The 24,029-nt window shown below is 37.7% G+C and overlaps 1 protein-coding gene across 5 annotated transcripts in view; it reads left to right on the top strand.

The window, feature by feature from the left end:
* Positions 1–24,029, top strand: part of BLNK (B cell linker) — a 102,887-nt gene that overhangs the window by 58,889 nt on the left and 19,969 nt on the right. For 3 of the 5 annotated variants that reach the window (XM_030486423.2, XM_030486422.1, XM_030486425.1), the window contains 5 exons: positions 14,409–14,474; positions 19,374–19,430; positions 21,367–21,416; positions 22,041–22,081; positions 22,931–23,087. In XM_030486423.2, the coding sequence (XP_030342283.1) occupies positions 14,409–14,474; positions 19,374–19,430; positions 21,367–21,416; positions 22,041–22,081; positions 22,931–23,087 (371 nt within the window). The remainder of the gene's footprint in view (positions 1–14,408; positions 14,475–19,373; positions 19,431–21,366; positions 21,417–22,040; positions 22,082–22,930; positions 23,088–24,029) is intronic. The other 2 variants (XM_030486424.1, XM_030486426.1) reach the window with 1 other exon arrangement.

Below are 24,029 nucleotides of genomic sequence, written 5' to 3'. Positions count from 1 at the left end.
TATGTGCCTCTTTAGCTACCATGTTATGGTATGGATGTTGTCTGCAGTTAAGTCACTCGATTAATTTTAATATCAGTTGGGCAGGAATGCTGGAACTTCATGGAATTCTACTATTATTTTTATATAGTGTTTGTTATAAGGTATGCACAGTATTATACAGGTTTTCCTCAGAGTACATTCTGTGTTCTAATTGCTTCCATACAACCAGGAGAAATTGAATTCCAAAGGTTGGTTGTTTATTATGAGAAATGAGTTTGTGGTGCATGCAAGTAATTTGGTATTTTGAATGGTTTTCTAAAGTGTGGAGTGAATACATGAGCGATAGCCATGCTGCCATGCCAGGCTTTAATGTGCCTTGATTTCAGAGGTAACAGGAAGTTAGCAACTCAAAAGAATCAGCTTTAAATGTTTGTAGTTCAGCTTCTTGGACTATGAGCCTATCGTTCCTGGTCTTTAAATAATTTCTAGCCACTATATATGACTCTGTTACAGCATGTCATTTCAAAGGCATCATTACCATCACCACTGCTGTGACAGGCAAACCATGGCATGAAGCAGAAGTCTACCACACGTTTTCACTTGCCCAATGTCATGCAGTGAACAACTTCCAGATTGCAAACAGACTTGCCCAAGAGGACAGTTTCATGTTCATTTCAGATGGCTTCATTAATTTGACGTAGTTCTTCCTCCTCTCTCCCTCCCCCCCAAAAAATAACCCAAAACATTAAAATCGCTGTTTCCAACCATAAATCCCAGATGAAAAACAATGGAAAAAAAGCAACTGACTTTTTTTGCTCAGGTTGGACAAGTGTGTCAGTTTACTTGCAATATTTTGTTTTAACATCCCTTGCTAAATAGGAGAGTTAAGTCCTAATTCTATTAAAATCAACAGGAGTTTCTTTAAGGCCTGAATGCCTATTAGTTGTCCATCAAATTTGAAGATATTTATGGTCTTCACTAATTTTCTACTGATAGAGAGCTTGACTATAACTACTAAGTCTTTACCAGATTGTCTGGCACCATTTCCTCTTGAAAGTGTATTAGCAGAAAATTAATTAATTTGGGAATCAACTGATATTTAACTGTAAATTGACATCTTGTATATATAGGATGTTTTATCATAGGAAATGCTTATTTTTTGAGAAAATGAATGGGGAATAACTGAACATTAGTTTTGCACTGTAAGAAAATATATTATTACAATAGTTCTACTAATCCCTATTAATAGTTAATTGTAGCAAGCAAACATAGAAACTGAATCTTTTTTCAAGTCAGATTTTAACATCATTTGTTGCATCAAGGGACTTGAACAAGACAAAAGAACAAAAATAAACTCAAGCAGGAAAGAAACTGGAGTTTCAAAGTATGCTAGAGAATGCTCCCTGTGACAAAGCTGGGCACCAAAGTCCACATCCAACTTTTGCATCTTTTCCCCTTTTTAGTTATGTAGACTTCAGAGGAAAGGCTGTGCAAATGCCCAGTTACTTGTACACTGCTCAGTGGCCTGAAGACCTGAATCAGAACTGTTCCACAGACAAGATTTTTCCAGACCAACCCCTTCTAGTTGCTATCTCTTCTTCACAAGTCATGGCCCCTCGCTTCTGCTCTTCTCCCTGTTCTCCTCTTTCTAGCAAAAGTCTCATCCACCTCAGGCCTCCAGGATGTAACAGCTGTGAGGATCTTCTGGGACACCACTCACTGCTACCTATCAGCCTTCTGTATCAGTTTCCAGTTTCTCCTGACAACTTTCTGCTGCGCAGTAATACTTTGTTGCAGCAGCTTTTGTGGTGCACCCACATTTTAGCCCAACAAAATGTAGACTGAATGTAAGCTCACATGAAATCAGTGCCAACGGTATGTGGTCTTTAAAGTTGAATTTCACAGGCATGGGGGGAAAGGAGGTCACCAGCTATGTTTGCCGTGCTGGTGAGTAAAAACAGTTCTTTCTGTAGGATTGTTAGGTCCAGTTTGCCATAAAAAGCATGGGATTTTGATTAAATGATAAAGGTGTATAATCTCTATTTCCTCTAGCTTTCTGTCAATTTAAACAGTTCACTAATCTCTCTCACCTCTGGACTTTGGAATGGAATGAGACACAAAATGCAAACTTCCCCAGATACCACTGTAAAACCCCCTTCTTTCACCCCCACTGTGACTTCTCTAGCCAAATCCTCCTGTTGTGCCTCCCTCTGACCTTGCTTCAGCATAGTCTCCACCCCATCTATATTTGTTCTTTTTTCCTTTCTCTCTGCACAGGCATTTCATTTTAACAATCCTTTTAAAGTTTCTTTCTTTTTTTCCTTGCTTATCATCTTTCTTTCCAGCTATGTCATCGTGCCTCAACCAATGTCCTAACTGCTTGAGGGGAAAAAAAAAAAAGAGGGAAGGAAAAAAACCAACCTCAGAACACAAAACCACTAGGTTTTTTTTTTGTTTGGTTTTTAACCTAAATTGCCAATGCTGTCTATAGAAAAGTGTGTTTAAGTGTGACTGTGATCTATCTATGTTTTAAATGAAAATATGGCAATGTAGGCAAAATACTGCAGTCTAATATTGAAACTGTGGTGAAAATCCCTGGTTTAATCTCTGTATGTTGGTAGTGTAAGAGTATAGTCTGATCAAAAGATCAGCTATGCTTATGCAGTACTTACAGTTTCATTCTACTTGTGCTGGCAAAATTGTTCAGTCGCCGGCATAGTTTATTCCACCAGTCCCTTATACCCACACTCTTCCAAATAAAATTAGGTTTTCTAATGATATTGTAGCTTTGCCAAAATAATTGTCCACAGTAGGAGCATTTGCCAACTATAGCAATCCCAAATTACATAATTGGATCTAAAGACCTGTCTTTTTTTTTTAAGTGAAATAATAAATGATCAATAGCCAAGCAAATAAACCAATAAATTAATATTCTTTGCCATGGAAAACATAAAATATTCCTGCAAACTTGGCATAACCTTTTTTGATATGTTGATCCCAGAGCAAAATAGGTTTGTGTTTTACAGAATCAGTCAAAACATGCACACGTACTGCATACTACATTATAATGTGAGAGATGCTTTTCTTTTGGAAGGCAAATATGACAATCATAAAATGTTGCAAAAAAGCCCTTCACACTGTTATGGCTTATGTCAGCTGTAACAGTGTTGGAAGGCAAACTTACATTATCAAGAAGGAGGAAAAAGAGTACCTGCATTGGTAGAAATTGCTATAAATACCTCTTTATTTGAAAATAAGTATTGTTTTGAGTGGCTTCCTTTCTCACCTTGGAAAATTCCTGTGCTATTTGATTATCACTCTGAGCTGCCTGATAGTGTCTGGAAGCAAAGCTCATGTAAGTCAACAGTTGAAAAAATAAATCAAGAGTAATGTAATCAAGTTTTAGTTCTGCTTTTGGTGAATTTAGTTTTGCAAAACTATTTAACCTGATCAAAAATCCTGACTAACCATCTTCAAGTTCATAACAGGCCATACAAGATAAAACTGGAACATTTTTAAATATCCTAAGAATTCCATTGTTTTTGCTTTCTTTTTAAATGATGAGTGAAATCTCAAGTTTCAACACTGCAGGCAGTTCCAGCATTGTGACCAAACCTAGAGGAAAAAATAAGATTTCAATTATCTGCAGAACAGAAACTGAAAAAATGACAACTTTTAGAGTTTAGATCATTTCACTTACTATTCGCAATGTTACGTTAACTGAAAATTTTGACATTTAAAAAATTTGAATGTTTCCTTTTAGTTCATAGGACCAGTGTAGTTCAGGATTAAACTGTGCTTCTCCATTGTAGCTCATTGCTGTATGCACACTGCAGAGAGGGAAATCTGTGATGTATTCTATTTGATGTATTTAATGGAAATGCCTCAATGCGACTTCTTTCATAGGTGGAGTTTGACTGCGGGAATCCGTTAAAAGTAATTTTAGCCATCTTCACATGGCTAAATCACCTATTGCAGATGATTTATAGTTCCTTGATCACTGGAAAAGAAAGAATGCATCTGTTGGTAGTTTTTTTTTCTTATATGTTTTATGTAGTTTTAAAAATGATTGCTGCATTAAAGGACTGATTTTAGTTTATGTAACATCTTCTATAGCCCAAGTACCCTAAAGCATGTTACAAGATGATAGATAAGCAAATATTTATTTTAAAAAGCAGATATCACTGGGTTTATGTGCTCAGCAGTCAAAAGAATAGGAAAACTGATGGAAAACAGTGGCTGAAAGTGACAGGATTTGCTCATTTCGCTGTAGGGAACCATCTAAGATTTTTGGTAGACTGTAAAAGGACTTTATATACTGTGTAAATAAGTTTGGGTTGTGACAGCTGTAGCAAATGACTTGAGGGGTAGCAGAAGCTTGGAAATTCTGTTAGCATCTTTATCCTAATCTGTTAGTATATATGTTTTGGAGAAGTTCATTTTCCAGATGTAAGCAGAGCAGATGTGCAATGCTACAAGTTTATGACCTCAACATAAATTATATACTACACAGTAAATACTTTAGAACGAATTAAAATAATGCATCCTGAGGCAATAATATGAAAAACATGAGTATATATTTTTCAAGCTTAATGCAAGGACAACTGGTGAAGTAGGCTATTAATACAAGAAGCTACACTATGTGGCTAAATGATTCCTTCATGTCTTAAAATACAGATGCTATAGGCATCTCTGCAAGAAGCACACAGGCAGCTAAGTGTGGCTGGAACTGTAGTTGCATGGTCACTTTAACTTAGCATAAGTCTGAGCTGCTGCCAAAAGAATAGGTCCCTTTCTTCCACCCTCCCAATACCCTGCTCGCCTTGCCACCCATCTCCACCCTCACCCTGGCTCACCCTGGTTCCCATGATCATGTGATGAAGCTGGATCCGATCCTGCTGCAATCTAAATTGGCAAAAGAAAAAAGAAGTTAGTTTCCCAGCTGGAAGTTCCATGATTGATCATATCTGGGTAAGCACCGAGGGCACAAAAGACCAGAATTTCCCCTTTCAATGGCAGCCCATGTGGGCTCCATTAAAGTGACTGTATAACCCTAGGGACTAAAATACTTCTCCAAAGTTCAGACAAAATTTGATAGACTTCAGTACAAAATTATAAAAAAAAAAAAAAACCCACCAAAAAACGGAAAACAAAACAAATCCATCAGTAGCCTCTATTAGATCTCTGCCAGCACCACCCCACACCTATGGTGAATACAATGCTTCTGTAGCCTAAGCAAAAACACTTTCAGCCCAATTACAGCAGTGTTTGTTGGTCTTCATCAGATGTGTTAAAAATGTATCCATTATCCTGTACTCCTATCATTTGGATTCTGGACAGGTGGTAAAGTCACTTCAGCTAAAAGGGATTTAATGCTAAAGGCATAAAATAAAACAACTGCAATTTTTGCTATAAGCATTATATGACCTTAGGAACAATACAGAGAGGAAATTAGTTGCTACATTTCAGTTGCCAATGGGTGAGGGGGAAAAAAAGAAAGTAAAAAAAAAAAGTTATGCTTCAGAGAAGAACAAGAGAAAGTTCCCGTCTCCCTCCAACTCAGGCATTCCTCTAGAGGAACTGCCTGGGAGAGGGAAAAATCTGAGAATGGAAAAGGAAGTACTGGGCCATAAAGGTGAACGCACACTGCCAGCTCATGTTCAGTTTCTCATTGACCTGCTATATACGTAAGTGCTACTGTCTGGGAAGCAATCTTAGTGACTCGCGAATATTGGGCAGCATTAAGATATCTGCAGTTATTTTGTCTCTAGGAGTAGGATAAAGGGAGTGTTCAAAGTTTAATGGACTATTAAGAAGATCTGCCCTGTTTTATTTGGGTGTCAGAACACTATTTGGTAGAGCAAATGTAGACCATTATACATATAAACGCCCTTTTGGTTTAGGGAGAAGAGTTAAGAGGCTGTTTAGAAAAGCCTCTCTAGTGCACACAGCACCTTGCCATCAAACTACTGAACTCATGAAGTTTTACAGCCCATTGAAAAAGCACACCATTTTTCTTATCCTTCCACAGTTCATGAATTTACTGGATTAAAATCACATTAGAAATGTATTCTAGTAGCAATCTTAAATGACACAAAGACGCTGATAAAGACTGCACTCAGATCATGAAGTAAATTCATTCATGTTGTGTCAGTGCTTATGTGCCCATGTCAGCAAGACCTTAACACAAATTTAAGTATTTGCCTAACTTGAAGGTAGTTGGAAACATGCTTAAACATCTGGCTAAATCTTGGTCAAGCCCTTTGTGTAGTTAGACATAGACTTTTTAGATGTCTTTCAGTAGGTGATCAAAACTAAAATGGCAGATTTGAAATTTGTGGAAGAGGTAAAAGAGGATAAAAAGCAGAGGAACTCACTCTGTTGGAACACCAAATCAAAATTAAGCCTTTATTTTTCTGTGTTCAATTCACTCAGTTTTCTTATGTTTTCATTCATTTTCATGTCCTCTATGTTCCTGTAATACTCTTTAAATCTACATGCCTGCAGAAATGACAGAAATGTTATCTCGCCTTTCAAAAATGGTTGTAGAATTGTGACTGTAATTAATGTTACCACTGACAGGTGGTAATTTTTTGGGTCCATACCAAATCCTGTCTTCGTGCTTCCTCTTTTTGGTGAGATATAAAAACCTCTTTACGCTCTTAAACTTTATCTACCAGGCTGTAGAGTACTAGTCCTTTGGGGAGGTACAGCACTCGGTTAGTTTTAATGGGAACTGCATTTTAGAGTAACCTAATGCATTTAGCTTCCTTCTGCTGCTTGCAAATGTTTCAGAAAAATGGAGTAAGCCTTGTGAATGTAGCTTTCGGGGGCGGAGGGTGGGAGAGGGGAGCGTGGGTTTTTTGTTCTCTCAGTTGTCTCAGCCCCACCAATAAATCTGCATAGGTTTTTTTATTTCGATGCATAGAATTCATAGTCACCTCAAAGTAATTACACTAATTTCATCTTAGGACCGATTTATGTCAAAGATGTATTACGCCGTTACATGCTACTTATTTTCGTTTACTCAGTCTATGTTAGTACTTACTAGTACAAGAGAGATTGACAGCTTCTTTGAGAAGATTTCATAGAGGACATATGAAGATGAAAAATATAACCAATATTTAGCCTCTCTGCACTTCTGCATGTAGCGTGTAAACACACACCTGCTCTAATTATGGGGTTTGCATTTTGACAAAATAGTGGATGATTGAAAAGTGAGCAGAATAGGATGTTACTCAAACAAAACTAAACTATTTATAGTCATTTCCTCTTGTGCATCTCATGAACACAGCAGAAGACAATTTATTGCTCCTTCTTCCTCTCAGATAGGTGTCTGTAATTGACTTCTCCCCATAAGCAAACCTCTTTCAACTTTTATTCAAAGCTTTGAGATAGCTTTACAGATAAAGATCAAAGGCTCAGTGGCTTGAGTGGATGATATGGTGTCACAGGTTGCCACCTCCAGCTCCAGAGTTCCTCCTTTCCAGCCACAAAAGGCATTTCAGGGGGTGAGCTGTGAAAAGCCCCCAGAGTGTATGGGGGCAATACCCTCTGTGTTAGACCAGCAGCAGCGGAAGCAGTTTGTCTGATTGCACCTCAAGAATTCAGCTATGTCCTTATGCATTATGCACATGTAATAGCCATTGAAAACACCAGCTCCAACGCAGCCAGCTGATGCCAGCCTGCATTTCCTTGCAAAGGAATTCCACTCTTGCTGTTCCAGGTAGCATATGTTATAGGGGTGTGTGCATGCATGTGGAGATCTGAAGCATCCGAAGGAGGCCTAACAAGAGGAATTAGATGCTTTCTGTATTTGGGAACATCCTTTTGCTTTCTACTGAACAATTAGAACGGAGGTGGAAGGGGGTGGAGTTGTGCATCTGAAGCAACTCAATTAATCGTATAAAACAAAACTGGCAAGTAATATGAAAATACATCTTATGAAGACACTCACCCAGTTCACTGAGATCAGTTTTCTTCCACAGATACTGTGTCAGGAGCACTGTGTTAATGGAAGCCCATTGTAAGAAAAGTAGTCTGTTCCTGTTTGTTAATTTGGTTTGAAAAGATAGTTCAAAGAGCTTCAAGTTTTTCAAAATCTCAAATCCCCTTTTAGGTGAGCAGGTCTGTCCATGTCCATCTGTCCACCCCCACCCCACCAAGCAGGAGTCTTCCCCTTTGTCCAGAAACAACCTCTTTCTTAATTTGGTCACCTGCACATGTGTATATAAAACTGAAGGCTAATAGAAACACAAAATAAAGACCAGGTGGTGGAATAATTGTGCTGTGAGAAGCAGTAAAGGAGGGGGCTGGGCATACTGTTCCTTCTTTAATAATGTGGGTTGTTTTTAAATAACAGAGGTAGCTGTACTAATTTTTAATTTTCTGCTCTTTAATTTTTTTTTATCTTCTAGTAACTTAGTTTTTATTCTTCAAATTTCTCTATACACTTCCTTGCTTTACTGTTTTCTTTTTTTTTTTTTTTTTGTGGTTATTTTCTGTAAAACTTCGTAGCTAAAGTAGGTGGGGTCTTGGGGGATTGTTTTCATTTTAAGTCTAAATTTGCTCTTAATTAAATCCCACTCTAGGTTTCCATTGCTAAGTATTAGAATTTGTCTGAAAAACAAGAAATAACTACTTTTTGTTTTTACATGATTTGTTATGCTGCTATTCTCAAGAGAAAAATGAGGGGTACACCTACCTACAGTCTTACTTTAATTGAATGCGGGTAGTAGTGATCTTCAGAAAATGGGACTTTGTAGACACAGAACTACAGGGTACCCTGTCAATGAGAAACAGATGTACCCAAAAAGGTGTAAGAACTAAAACTGGAGTGCAAACTGGCTGACTTACAGTGTGATGATTTTTTTAATTATTATTACTATTATGAAACTAATTCACCTTCATCAGTTAGAGACCTAACTGATGTTAGAATGAGGAGGAGGAATATGCAGGTCGCTTAATACTGAATGTGTCAATATTGCTTACGAAGCTCCCTTTGCAGACCTGTCTGAATATATCCTATTCGAAATTCTGTCCCTTTTTAACCAAAGCAACAGGTCTGTGAGTGCAGATGGGGATTTTTCAAGAGGCAAACCAGACAATTCAGACAGCCCTGTAAGCACCAGAAACTTAAGGAGGTATAATTCTAATTCTCCAGATAAACAGAAATAAGTATACTTGTAATACCCAAAACTTCCTGTGATTCATTTGAAACTGGTTTTTGTTTTGCCACCACTCCCTACTGATGCTGCAGTCAGCCTTGTTTCCAAAAACATTATCAGGACCACTCCCAGCTGCAAGCGCACACAGCTGTGCTCACAGCCAGATGCACTCAAACAACTGTGCTCAGTATTCCCACCCTAGAGACCATGTAATATATTCTTGGAGCAGAGGGTTATTACTTGCTATGGGCTGTCACTCACTACATGACATAGGCAGCGGTACAGCTAAACTACTGACAACCAGTGTGTGTCCTGAAGGTCCAAAGTACTGGATTCAGCATGCACAAGTAGGTGAACCAGGCGGTTTCTGCGCACAAGGGATCCCTCTCTGTTCCCAAGAACAGCGGAAGGCCATGGCCACTGAGGAGCCATTCATGCTGGCTGCTCTGAACTATAATCATAGAATCATAGAATAGTTAGGGTTGGAAAGGACCTTAAGATTATCTAGTTCCAACCACCCTGCCGTGGTCAGGGACACCTCACACTAAACCATGTCGTCCAAGGCTCTGTCCAACCTGGCCTTGAACACCGCCAGGGATGGAGCATTCACAACTTCCTTGGGCAACCCATTCCAGTGCCTCACCACCCTCACAGTAAAGAACTTCCTCCTTATATCTAACCTGAAATTCCCCCATTTTAGTTTGAACTCATTGCCCCTTGTCCTACCACTACAGTCCCTAACGAAGAGTCCCTCCCCAGCATAATATACATATGTACATAATATGTATTGGTAAATGTCTTCACAGATTTATAATACTGATAAATACAATTTCTCAAAAAAAATCCTAAATGGTGGAAGAATTCCTTGTTACACAAATCTGTCTGAAATTAAGACAGACTTCCTCAAGTCTGGGGATTCTGTACTTCATCTCAGATTAGAGTTGAAAGCTTCCTACACACTTTATTCTTTGACTTTGGAAAGCTTTTGCGGGATAGCTTCTATGCAAAAGAGGCAAAAGCTTCCAGCTAATATTTGAAAGTGGGGATATGTCACAGGCCAGGCCCACCCATCACCCTTCACTTGACATACGTTCCTCATATGCTGAGCTGTGACCAGGTCAAAGACAGGGTGGTTTTCTTTCATTTTGTTTTATCTCAGGGCAGCTTTGCCAGTCCTTGAGCACAGCTAGGTATTTTGTGACGCAGCAAATCATTCTTTCGGGGTATATTGTATTTGCAGTGGTAAACTTTCCCAGCTTCGTTTGCATATGTATCACAGCTAGTGATCCTCTTGTCAGTACATTTGATGACCCTGAATTGCTGGAGGTCAAAATTGTTAAGGTACGAAAATAGCAACACAGGGCTAAAATGTGCTTCCTTTTAGTATTCATTGGAGAGTCTTTTCTTGTGATTCCCTCTAACATACAGAATTCCTAATGTATTTGTTAGAAACCCAAAACTTTTCAGAAGCCCCTAGAGCCAAGACTTCTGAATTTCTCATCTGCAGAAGTTTGAAAATCTATTCTGTGTGCAGTGAGTTCCTGATCAAACGGTCCATCCAGTCTATACATGTCACAATTAAACTGGATCTCAAAATAGCCATCTATTGCTGAAACGTGCTTTCAAAGATTAACAGTGACACAGACCACACCTTTATCTGCAAGTGTGATTTTTACAGAAAAAGCTCTCAACCAAGCTAAATGAAACTAGCGTGTGTGGTGAAGAAACAACTCTTGTTTGACCTCTTAATTATCTTTAATCATATACAATGCAAGGTAAAACTAGCATTACTTATTATTTTCATTTACAGTATTAGCCAGTTGAGGTCCTTGAATGTTTTTAGTGTCTGTTCATGCCAAGAGAACAAGTAGAGAATAAACATTAGTTGGTAAATAAAGTCCTGACTCAGATGTGTTGTGAAGAAAAAAGGTTGTGGTTATGTATCTGAAGCAAGGGCTGTATACATTGGGCCACGGTAGCCTCCATTTCCTAGATACTCTCAGGGCTGCTGCTCTGATAAATTCCTCCCACAATGAACCTCTTTCCTTGGAACATTGTCTTAAGTAAAGAAAAGTATTTGAGAGCTAATCAGATATGGAGATCCAGGCAAAATGTTAAGTATGTGAATTCCCTCCTGTGCTTCACTTTCCTCATTGCTCTGGAATGGCCTTTGGGCTTGGGTTTGAGACCCTTAAGATTTGGAGAATCCTTTTGCTATAAGCTTTGCTGTCTACCTCCTCTTTTCAACTGTTTAAACTCACAAGTCAGACAGCTGTTTGTAAAACTTGTCAGTTGTAGCCTATTGTGCCAGCTGGCACCTCAAGAAGTCTCGGCCTCTGACTAACTGCACAGACTGGTTTTGCAGCTTGTCCAACTTCATGGGTCAAAGGAGATTTCACTTGAACTGGAGATCATCCATTCTTGATGACTTCCTACACTTACAACTAAAAAGCGCCCTGGTTATCTGCTTACTCTCTCAGGCATGATGCAAGTTAAGTTGTCCAGAGGCAACAAACTAGGTATTCTAGCAACTCCTACAAGAGCTACATAACTTCAAAAATTGAAAAAATTCACACAAATCCATGTTAGATACTCCCTAATTTATCACAACTTATAATTAGAAAATGAAATGGCTCTAGAAAAAGAATGAGAAATACAAGGCTGAGACTTTTAGCAAATCTGATTATGCAAAAATTGGAATGTTTTGATTTCAGTCCAGCAGCACATGGAGTTACCTTCATTTAAATGCCCCCCCCCCTTTTTTTTTTTAAATGGATATAAGTATTAAAATGCTCTTTTAAACTATAGCCTTATTCAGTGCGCATGGAATGCCCATGGTAGTCTAATCAATTCACCTAAATATGATGAAATGAAAACTGTTCTGGGTACTTGTTATAAACATTGGTGTGACTTTTGTTTCTGTGTGGATTTTCTTAGAGACCAAAGTGACAATATAAAATAAAATCAGTCATGTGAAAAATCAAACACCTTGGGTCCTATCTCTAACAAATAATAAACACAGGAAGAAAAATAACTGACGCTTGCATGCATTTCTAATTAAAGGCTGGCAAGCATTTTGGAAAAGGACACAAACACTTGCAAACACTTGCATTCTCCACAAACGAGAACTAAACCATTTAAACCTCCTCTTATTCTTTTCATTCCTCATTACTTTTTATTTATAGACACTGCCAGGTGCCAGCTTAAGTACAAGACAGAAAGAGCAAACTGCAGAAGGTGGCTGTTTGTGATGTTTCAAGCATAACCAGAAGTTGAATCTATTTGGGGGAGAAAAAAAAAAAACCAACCAACCAAACCCCATGGAATAGCAGAAGTTCTGAGATCTTCACCGCAGATTTGCAGATTTAATCTGTTTAGTGTAGATAATAATCCAAGCTATTGTTATAGATGTAGTGCATTGTTGCAGGAAATCTCAAAACATTTTGCTATGCACCTGTTTATGACACCTATAAGTGATTATTCTTTTTTTCATATTTTAGCAGTTAATATTGTATCCTTCTGCTGTAAATTAGGAGGTTTGAGCTAAAGATGTGCTTGTGAATTGTCACTTGTTATCATTATTTGATTTTTCTGAGTTGAGAACCTAAAAATAATAGGTTGAATTGTGTTTTTTAAGTAAAACTGGGGAGAGATTTAGGTTCTAGGAATAGTCTTTAAATATCAGACTGATGACGTAGCCTGTCAGAGCAGGATATTCCATGTTGTATTACAGGGCTGCTGAAAATGCAGAGTATCTTTCAATTCCAGCCAACATAATGAAAGGAACAGATTGTTCTGTTAATAAACTGTATTAGGACTAAAATTAAGCTTTATTATTTATTTCAGGACTCCAAAAACTTTCAAGTGCTCAGTTATTTAACTGTTCCTTTTAAGTAAATCTCAATTGCTCTAAAATCAGCAGCAGAGGTAGGAAGGTTCCTTCCAGCATAAGCCTAATACTCAACTGCTACCTGATGCCTTTTTTGGCTACGTCTGTTAAGCCTGAACCACAGACTGCAGACAGATAATCACATTAGTTCACTTATTTCCCAATTTTGTTTAGCTAATTCTACCTAATTCCAATTTCCTGTGAAAAAGTTACTGTAGTTTTTAAGAGACAACTGTAATTACTAATGATGAAGCTGCAAGATAGTTTCTTTTTAGCACAGCTCAATGCATTACTCAAGGTTCTGAATAATGTTTCAAGTTTAAAGCACGCTTTAAAAGAAGGAAAGAATATTTTGATGCTTGTACTTCTCTTCATAAGCCAAGCTTCCAAGTCTTTTGATAGCCTGATTGTGCATCAGAGATGAGGTAGTCAAGACTAAAATGTGGAATGACATAGACAACTTGTTATGAAGAATGGAAAAAACAAAAATTTTTTTAAACCCTTTTGGAGAAAATGATTGCTTTCTTTTATTGGTTGCGATAAAACCTTCAGCTCAGGTCTAATAAAACATTATTAGTTTGGGTGAACAGGAAGAACATATACTGTGTGAAAAAAAAAAAAACCTAAAAAAAAGTGTGTGTTCTATGGCAGTTTCTAGCATGACCAGACTTCCAATGTGTTTCAATGTTAAATCAGTCTTTTGCAGAAAGTTATATCTGTGTTCCTGACACTGACTGGATTTTAGTGGTGTGGGTTTTTAAATGAGAAGGGAGGTGGGATTCTAAATTATACTTGCTGAGTAAAAAATGAGATTCAACTTAAACTGCCTTGATTGCAAGTAAAAATTTAATGAAGTCAGTGCAGGTGATGAATAAAAACAATCTGTGATTCCAGATATCAGTCCATGTAGCTGGAGTCCTGAGACAGTGAGTTTTTACAGTTCAGAGTCACAGATACTCTAATGGTTTCTCAGATGGCCTGGGCCTGGGAATGTACCAGTTACCCCCTCCAGTTAGAACTGCAAACACTATGGGAATGAGGTAAACTGTTTACTGATAAAATGACTCATGTACAGTGAGAAATCAGAGGGCATTCCCATTATAGCTGTGAAGTGTTGTAAGGTCAGTTCTGAACAAAATGTTAACATTGAAATATTCTAAACTATTAATCTAGGCAATAATGTTCTTTCTTGATGTACGTACTCTGTTGTTTAATCTGCACTTAATTGTATTAAGGATAACAAAATTATGCCAAAGAGCTCTGTTAAAAAGGGAGGAAAACTTCATACGCAAAGACTGTAGCAACTAAATTTATATAAATGGGTGTTCAACCACATGGTAATTTGAACTCTTACTTTCTTTACTGTCTTACAGGAAGCTTCAAAAGATGGTGCATGACATGAAGAAAAATGAAAGTGGGATAATAAACAAGTTCAAAAAGTAAGTTTTGAAATGCCAATCCTAGTTTGCTAGGGGAAGATTGCTAGCATAGAGTATAGTACTTTAGTGATGGGACCATGTTGTTCTAAAGGAATGTAGTTCAGCATATGTGAACAGCTTCAGTCCAGACTGCAACATACAGAATTGTCATCATTTAGAGTTTCACAAAGTAGGTGCAGAACTGGCCTCAAATGCGAGGTTGTGTTAGTAGCCCTGAAAAACAGCATTTAGGTAAAATGCATTTTTATTCTTTGGGAATGACCATCACTTATTGTTTGGGTGTGTGCCTTTCTCCTCAGGCCACTGTTGAGGCTACCTGCTGCAACTAAGCTCATGTGAGCTCCACCTTGAACAAACTGGTCAGACATCATAGTTAGAACTCCCATAAAAATGTTAAGTCCTCCTGTGTTTCAGTCCCATAAAACAAAACCCAGCATTACTTAATATCCTTATTCTAGTAAGAAGTGCTGAACAGCATGCATATTGATGTCATGTGCATATGAGTATCATAAAATATTCTTGTGTATTTATACATGGAAAGAAATTCCAGTAATTCTGCATCCTTGTCAAATGAATACACTATTCACTGTTTCCAGTCAAACATCTATTTAAACCAATTAGCTATTTAGCACACTTTTTTGTAATGCAATAGCTCATTTGCATTGAACTTCCATTTGGATGCTATTTTGTCATTCAGATGTCTGTCTTTATGTGGGTCATTGACGACAAAAGTACTGGGTACTTTTTAAAGTTAATTAGTACATAGTATCTGCAGTGTTTCTAGGCTCACCATATTAAATTCCAGAAATAGAGTTCTAGTACATAAAAGGCACATGCAAATACTGTTTAAATTTTTTCTTAGAGAGCGACCATGATGGGCTCAGTTCAAGGCAAAGAAAATGTATTATTTTAAGAGCTAATTCTAGGTATATGCAAAGTGACCAGTAGGTTGGTGGGAGATGCAATAGGGCCCTGCCTGGCTTAGCTATGCAGGAGTTCTGGAAAGCCATGCTGGCTCAGCTATTGCCCCTACTGCCAGCCCAGGCAGGGCTGGTGTTGGTGGGGCAGCCCCTATCCTTGGCAGAGGAGGGGGACACACTTCTAGGAGCAGCAGTAATCACCTGGTTCTCCCATTCCCCATGCGGGAGTAGTAACCTGAGCTTGCAAGCCCTCCTTTGTGGCCTCTTTATCACAGCTGTGTTTCTGTCCACAAACCTTGAGCAGGCTCTGATGGTAACACCTGATATATTGTTGAGATCGCTTTTTTCCTTTACTCATTCTCTTTCACTCTAGCACTGCTGCAATTTGCAGTAAATCATAGTCACATGGTATATGTACTTGTTATTTCCACACAAGCACAAAAGCAAAATTTCTTTTAAAATGACCCTCTTTCAACTACTTGCATCTTATAAATTAAATCTAAGTGTGGTTTTGTATTTAGCACAGTGTGTATGTAAATAGACCGCTGTGTTCAGAGATCCATTTGCAAAACCTCTTAGTTTCACCTGGGACCTGCTCACAGGGAAGAGCTTCTGGGCTGTCAAGACTTTTGGTGGGTTTTTGGAGGGGAGGGAGGGTTGGATTTTTTTGTTGTTGCTTTTTAATACAAGGTGGCTTCCTACTTCACAGTAGTAGTTTAAGTGTAGTTAATGTTAATAATGCTGCAGTGGGTCCAGTTCAAATGCCTCAGAAAGGAAAGCAGATGGCAGAAACAATAGAAGCATCTCAAGTTTATAATTTAAGGCAACAAATTGTCTCACATAATTGCCTGGACTTGAATTCTGCTATTAATCAGTATTATTGTGACTGTGTGTCCTTTCCTGAGAGTGAGAGGGGAAGGACAGACAAGGGAGAAATAACAAGAACTAAATGTAGCTGAAGCTGGGAAGGTCAGAGGTGCCATCATTAAATGTCAGATACAAGATTGCTGCTATAACACTACAATCCTTTGATTCTCTAAAGATTTAAAAAAATCTACAAAAAAGAGCAGGCTCATAAAAACTCTCATATGACTGCAGCACAAAGCTCACATTTCAGCTCCCCCAGATATAAGAATACAAATTGAGATGTAAAAAAAAATACATATAATAATCTTTCTGATACTTCTGTGGTTCATCTCAGTCATATTAATCTCTTCTGCAGTTATGAAGATCAGAAACTTTTTAAAAAATTAAAGAAAAAATTCTCACATTTACACATGACTTGAGAACTCAGATCTTGAACCTAGCACACAATAGGACTTACAATAAAAGCATGAGTTGGCAACACTGATAAGGATATGTACAAGAGATGCCAAGCTTTGCAGATTTAGAACTGGCTGTGTTCCCCTGAATGTGCCTTTTCAGAGGCTTTTTGTTTGATTTTTAGATGCTTTTTCTAAAAAATGCTGTTTTCTAGTTGATCACTTCCTCCATTTCAGTTATAGGATTCTTTTATTAAGTGTCGAGGATGTAAACATGAGTGAGGTAGGAAAAATTGTATAAAAAAATTGGCTATATGTAGCACAGATTTGGAGTTTATCTGTGTGATGGAAAAACATCATTTTAATCAAGTTCAAGTATAAGTAGAAATAATTTTAGAGAAGTCAAATAGTGTACTTGCTTATCCCAAGCCTAAAGTTGTCACACAAATGCATACTGTAAGCCTCTGCTACTGAAATTGAATGATTGAATACTCATGAAATACATCTGACTTGTCACCAATATTTCTTAAAACACTTCTAAAATCTGCATTGGCTCTTGCTTGCAGAAAACTACTTTCTCGGATCAAGTGTCTTGCTCTCTAATTTAATTCGTGTGCACGTGGGGAGGGATACGTCTACTACCCTTGTGTGTCTTACAAGTCTAAGGAAAGCAGCCTGAACAGTAGTGGTAACAGAAGAGAAAACTGCAGATTGTTTCTCCATTGCTTAAAAGTCCCTGTTGTTTATTCCCCATCCTGAATCAAAATTTTCTGACACTAAAAATATTGCCCACTGCAGGAAAGCATTCAGCTGCTTGTTCTTAATCACATGCAAAACTGTTTACAGTACTGGAGTCCCAGCTGCTGTGCAGATCACGATGTCAAAGAGGACATCTGCACAGGTGTAGAAGCAATAGGTATAGCCAAAGTTGTATAAATAATGAGACCTGGGAGCATTTTTTCATATTCACATCATTGATAATACAGAACAGGGAAGTCAGAGAGAAATCAGAAGCTTCACACTGAAGGACAGTTGCCTATGCTTGAAACACACTGCAAATACGGACACAGCACTCATATTAATCATAAGCTTTAAGCCTCTAGGCTTGATTCAGTGGAGTCCTAGCTGCATTGAAGTCAATGCTAAAAGTCATACTGCATATACAGCAAAGTCAGGATTTCACCCTAAAGTTTTGACACATGCTTGCCTACAGTGTTGAGTAAGAAACTAGAAGTTCAGGTTACTCACCTCATTGCAATATCATATCCTATCAAAACTTCCTTGCAAAGCCATCAGAAATCATGCACTTTTAGGTATTCATCTAACTGAACGCAATCCAAATATGTCCATTTCTTGAAATCACATTTGCCACCTGACCTGAAAAATGGAAAGAAGTGCATCTGCGTCTCATCTGCTTTATCCAGCTTTTTAGTTGGGTAAGTTTTTATTTCAGAGTTGTCTGGTCCATTTTTCTAAACCATCTATAACTTAAGACAGAAAAATGGAGTTATGTGACTAAATGTCCCTTCAATCCGCATAGCTGCAACTAGAAGACATCCATGATCAAACCCTTGGCAAAGGGAAAAGTGGTATTTTATGGACCAAACAATGAGAGAAAAGTGCTAAATCAAGATGTACCACACTTAGAAGCCAGGGAAAAGTATAATACCTAATTTTAACTGTATTCTGAGGAAACATGAATTTCAATGCGTAGCTGAATAGAATATTTTGAGTGCCAGGATTTTATTAATGTAACAATATTTTATCAAAGTGAAGATAAATAAATCACAGCTATATGCCATTTCACTGCCACAGCACATTGTAAAGAAAATCTGTGGAAGAGTAGTAATGACAGATGGTTTAAAAGCTTCTGATTAATTTTATTTTGTACAACTACCAGATACTTCCAAAGCTGTAACAAACTATTCCACTAGGTCATGAGAATACAGCTCAGAAAGAGTTTGATCTATCATCTGGATTGCACCTGTTTGGAACTCTGAAAAAGTTTATTGGCAAAGTTCAATTAATTTATCTTTTAATCACAAGTGTAATGATCTAGTGACCTTAGGACTAATACATACTATAAATACTCGACTCAGTAAAGATATGTTAGTAGGTAAGTCAGTATTTTAGTAGCCTAAATGTTTTGTTGGATCAACCTCAGCAGCCTATAGAAGGGGAATCTTGGAATATATTGTGTTTTAAATTGAAATAGTTGGGTTTCCAACTATTATAGCCTTTATATAACTCTATTATAGCCTTTATATAACTCTATTAAAAGGTATGTTAGGAAATCAGTCTGTCTTCCACTTAAATATGTATGCTCATTTGGATGGCATTTGATTCTCTCAGTCCTTTCTCATTAACTTCAGGGGAACAGGATGGAGTCAACTGTCACTCTGCAAGCATCTATGTGGATGTCAGAATCTGAAATAGCTAGGTTGGCACAGGGGTTATGTCTTTTGAGCTTGCACTGTGGTTTACACATTGGGTAAAGTTCTGGCTCTCGCAAAGTGAAGCTCCAGTTCACTTCAAAAGAGTCTAGAGTCCAGTTTGGGCACTCACTAAGTCATACCAGTACAGTAAGAAATATTTTTAAGTGGGTTTGAATTTTAGAATCAGTAACATATTTGAAGAGATTCTAGCAAATACAGATATGGCTGTGAATTATTTCAGCTCTGTGACAGAAATATTATTTCTTTTCTATTGATATTCAGGTTCCAAAATGAACAAGTGGCCTTAATTTGCAAAACTGGGAAAGATACTTGGGATCGGTATGCTATTTCAGAGCTGCACAATGGCATGATAGGCTTCCTAGACACAGACCTCTGTTCTGTGCTTCATATGCTTTCATTATAACCTAATTACATTTTCTTTTGGGGCCATTGCCAGGATTTACAGGGCCTGAGACAAAGTGTTGATGTCTTCTGCTTAGCAGCTTGGAAATACATAGTGTGGCTTAAGCCACATACTTTACACTGTGACCCAGATAGCCTCTTACTATTTTCTCAGTTTCGCTATTCACTGTCTCTGAACAACTCAGGCTAGACATGCTGCAAAGTACATGAATAGATTTTGGTCCAGCCTCCCCAAGACCTGAGATCTGCCCTGGCAGTGGCCCTGGATTTCTCTTTCTAACATGCCTGTGCTAACCTGGACATAAGACAACTGCAGGGCTGTTGAGAATGCTTTTTAATTTACTGTTTGTATACTAAATTATGTTACGCTGCAGGAAGTTTTAGACTTGGAGGAGGCAGCTATCTATTTGTTAGTGTTGTTAGTAATGAACAAAACAGGCAAGCACTTCAAAAATTATGTGCCTAGATTGGTTGAGGGGAAGGGGGTGTTAAGCTTTAGCAATGCCTGTACCACTCATTGATTCATGCATGTACAATTTGTGTGTATGCGACTATCTGAACAACAGAATTTTATTAATTCAACTCAAAACTAGCCAAAGTATTTCTCAGAACAGATGGGAAAACTTTGTCAATTGATGTCTTAGTGCCAGCATGCCACCACCCTGAGTTACGTTGGTACCTGAACAATGATACTTAAGCAGCATCTCAGGACCTAAATACTGAGTGTCTATTTCTTAGAGATCACAAGAAAACATTTTAAATTCTTTCTGGACAATTTTTTTGTAAATAATTTGCTTATTTTTGCAAACAAATTTGTTAGAACCTGGTGGAAGAATGAGTGAAGTCATCAATTCAGTGGACAAAGGTTCAGGTCCATGGTGAGGTCTCATCAGTGCTGCAGAGAAGCTGTCAGACAATGTTCAAAAGTCACTTTGAAGAATTATTTTAATGTAAATTGTGCTAATGTTTTATATGGCTACAAAAAGCAAAGGCCTCTCATGTCATACGTGCACATTAAATTTTGAGTTAAACACAAATTCCTTTTTTTTTTTTTAATACAGAGTAACGAAATAATATATCAGCTGACCGTAATTCAGTGTCTTCTGGACAGCTGCAATGTACAAGCAGGAGTATAAATATATAGGCACACATATATATGTATGAACAGGAGTGGACATACATATATGTATACTCCTGTTTGCTAAATATATATATGTATTTCTCGAAGCCACAAAGATCCTTTCAGTATTTATACAAATTATCTTTCAAATCACTTGGTATTACAAATGCCATTATAACAGCATTTACCAAAAAAAAAAAGGGCATAACACCATAAAATAATAGTAAGTGGAAGCAGAATCTGGCCCTGAGAGACCTGGTTTACGTTTAAACATTAATCAGAAAATAAAGTGAATGCAAAATAACATTACATTTTTATAACATTAGTTATAAAAATACAATGGGAGAGTGCTGCATCACTTATGCCATAGTCTTAGCAAAGCCTCTGTGAGCCTGAACAGATTTTCATCTTCAGATTGACGTGCATTTATCTCTGCCCTCTATGTTATCTGTTTCTGCACTGGAAATTAAGAGGAAGGTGAGTGGTCAAGGAAGCTGTTCCTTCAATATATGTTCTAAGGAAAACAAAAATAAAAATCTCAGATTCTAATTTCTTATCTGTTTCTAGCTTTTCAAAGCATTCTCCTGCAGCTATTTGCTAAGCATCTGTGATGATAATCTGTATTTCTTCAGCTGCAGGTATCTTGTTATGAGCTTTTTTTATGTTTGACTAACGCTGCCTTCTACTGAATGTTACTTATTATATCGTAAATGTAATAATTATTGTTTACAGGCTAAAAAAAAAAACTCCACCAAGTCTACCACAAAGGGATTATGCTGCAGGTAAGGCTGTATTAATGTAAACTTAAACTGCATTGTTATCATTATTATTATTGTTATTGTTATCTTAGAGGTGGAACTATATTTGCTTATCATACAGCATTGCCGACAAGCTAGTTCATGCCCGTTTTTACAAGTTAACAGCTATCTCATTAAGGAAACAGTGATACAAAAACTGAAGCAAAGAGAACAGAGTTTGGAAGTTAGTTCCATGTTTAATGTAAATGCTTGTAATTAGTGTGCTGTCTTGGAGCTTTGACTAAGAAACAAGAAAGTGGAAGGCCCAGAGATCAGCAATAGTTATGTTATGTAGAAAACATTATTCCTACTTAAAAATGAGATGCATTAGCAGGATGCTCTGTATAAAGTGCATGCTCTGCTGTTCAGACCATGTGCAATTTGCCGTTTTCTAATGCTTTCCAAACAGCTCTGAAACAATTTATCAAAAACAAGCAAGCAGGCATTTAATTTGCTATTCAATCTGAACCAGGTGTGTTGCTCTGAACTGTTTAAGAAATTTTGACCGTTCTTTTTTAACTGAATGTGATAAGTATAGATTGAAAGAATAACGTAAACTTTTATGTTCGCTATTCTATCTCCTTAAATAACTCTGATGCTTTGGTTTAGAACATGCAGACAATGAAGAGGAACAATGGTCAGATGATTTTGTAAGTACGTATTTTGGGGTAGTAGGAGGTTACTGTGGCAACAAGTTAGCTCAAGCAATAATAAAAAAAGTTTATTTTTAAATCATCTACTTGTGGTTGAACTTAATACTGCTGATATGTTATTTGTAACATCAGGATTATTCACAAGTAGCCACTGATTTTTAGCTACCTCCATTTTTTTTATGTGCAACTTAGAAGTACACTGTGAAGCTAGTGGTAGCTAAGGATGCTAAGCTTTTGGGATAAGTAAGCCCATGGCATTGGTTTGAGGGACTTTTCAAACTAAATAGTGATTTCAGAAACTAAGATCTATTTTGGGGAGAGAGGGTGGGAGGGGTGAGGAGGGAAAAGCCACTTTTTAGTAGAAATGAGAAACTTCTGATAAGATTTTAGAGAACATTAGAAGGAAGCAAGTCATGGTCATTAGCCGCATAATGTAATAGTACAACCACCAACCTGAAGCGACTAATTTCCTTTGGAAGTTAGATCCTGGGTATCCTTTTAATAGGAAAGGGAGAAGAAGTGACAGGACACATCAAGAATCACAGCTGGAGCTAGGAAGAAACTGTCCTGTGAAGGGTAAAGAGCTATTGGTCCATAATTTGAAGGCTGAGCTCTTGGTGTGAAAGGAGTCCTTGGAGATAGCAAGGACATAGGAGGAGGAACATTCTGGGAGGAGCTGAAGGGGAGGCAGACAGGATTGACTATTTGTTTAGAGAGGGAGCACTAAAAGGGAGTGTAACATGTCCTTTCAATTAATTGTATTCCTGCAAGAATATCTGTGTCATACACTGCTATGAAGCTGTAAGTATGTTATGAGATGAGAAATGGGAAGTTCTGTCTTTCTAGGACAGTGATTATGAAAATCCGGATGACCACTCTGACTCTGAGATGTATGTAGTCCCTAGTGAAGAGAATCCTGATGACAGCTATGAGCCGCCTCCAAGTGAGCAGGAGAAAAAGAAGATACCCTCTGCATTCCCTATTTCTAGGGGTGAATATGCAGGTAATTATAGAATATTTGGCTATGTCAGCTTGATAATTGCTTATTTATCAGTACCAGAAGAGAAGTGGCCTCAAATGGACTAAACTGTCCTTTTCTCAAGAGTTTGCTTTTAATTCTGACAGGTCTTCAGCTTTCAGGGGTATGATTTGTTATTACAGAATGAAACAAGTTGGTATTGCTGGTAGCAATGTTTAGAATTTTGATATAATGTGCCCTAGACATCTACTAACTAATAAATTCAGGCAGCAGTGTAGGAGGTATCAGTAACTTGGCTCCAGATCCATCTGCATATTTTAATGTAGCAATTCATATTGAAGATTAAGCACATAAGACTGGACAGGTCCCTTCTTAATGTTTTCTGTATCTCAGATCATTATTCCAAAAACAGTAAGACGACAAAGGAACCTAAATATTCACTTCATGTTCTTCTCCAAGATTGATACTGAGGAGGATGAATATCCAGAAAAACAGGACAGGATCAATATTTTATTTACACCAGTCCAGCATAAAGATGTTTTTCCTTCCTGTTTTTATTCTTTTCAACCATAGGCAGATAGTACTGAAGTGATCGAAACTTCAGTTAGATGAAGATTTGAGCCATGGGGAAATGAAACAGAGGCGTGCTGCTGCTTCCATTTTTGTATGATACAAGACTGTTATTTGTTATAGAATAATCATCAAGGTGCTAAAATGACACATATGTACTCATAAAAGTTTATCAGCACTTCACCTACATGTTCTTTGAGAAGGGGAGGAATTTTTAAAATGACACCCCAGAGGACCTTGCATAATACGTGTTTCAGTCCCACTCTTTGTGCTGCGTAACACTTGTTTTTCACGCAAGTCTCAACATCAGGACCAGCACACACTCAGGTCTGCCTTTTGACCTGATCTGCAACCACAGTGAAGACTTGTTTGCAGGTAATAGAAGATTGTCCAGAC

The sequence above is a fragment of the Strigops habroptila genome, chromosome 5 (assembly GCF_004027225.2).
Source record: "Strigops habroptila isolate Jane chromosome 5, bStrHab1.2.pri, whole genome shotgun sequence".
NCBI lineage: Eukaryota > Metazoa > Chordata > Aves > Psittaciformes > Psittacidae > Strigops > Strigops habroptila.
This window is presented reverse-complemented; position numbering and strand designations above follow the sequence as displayed.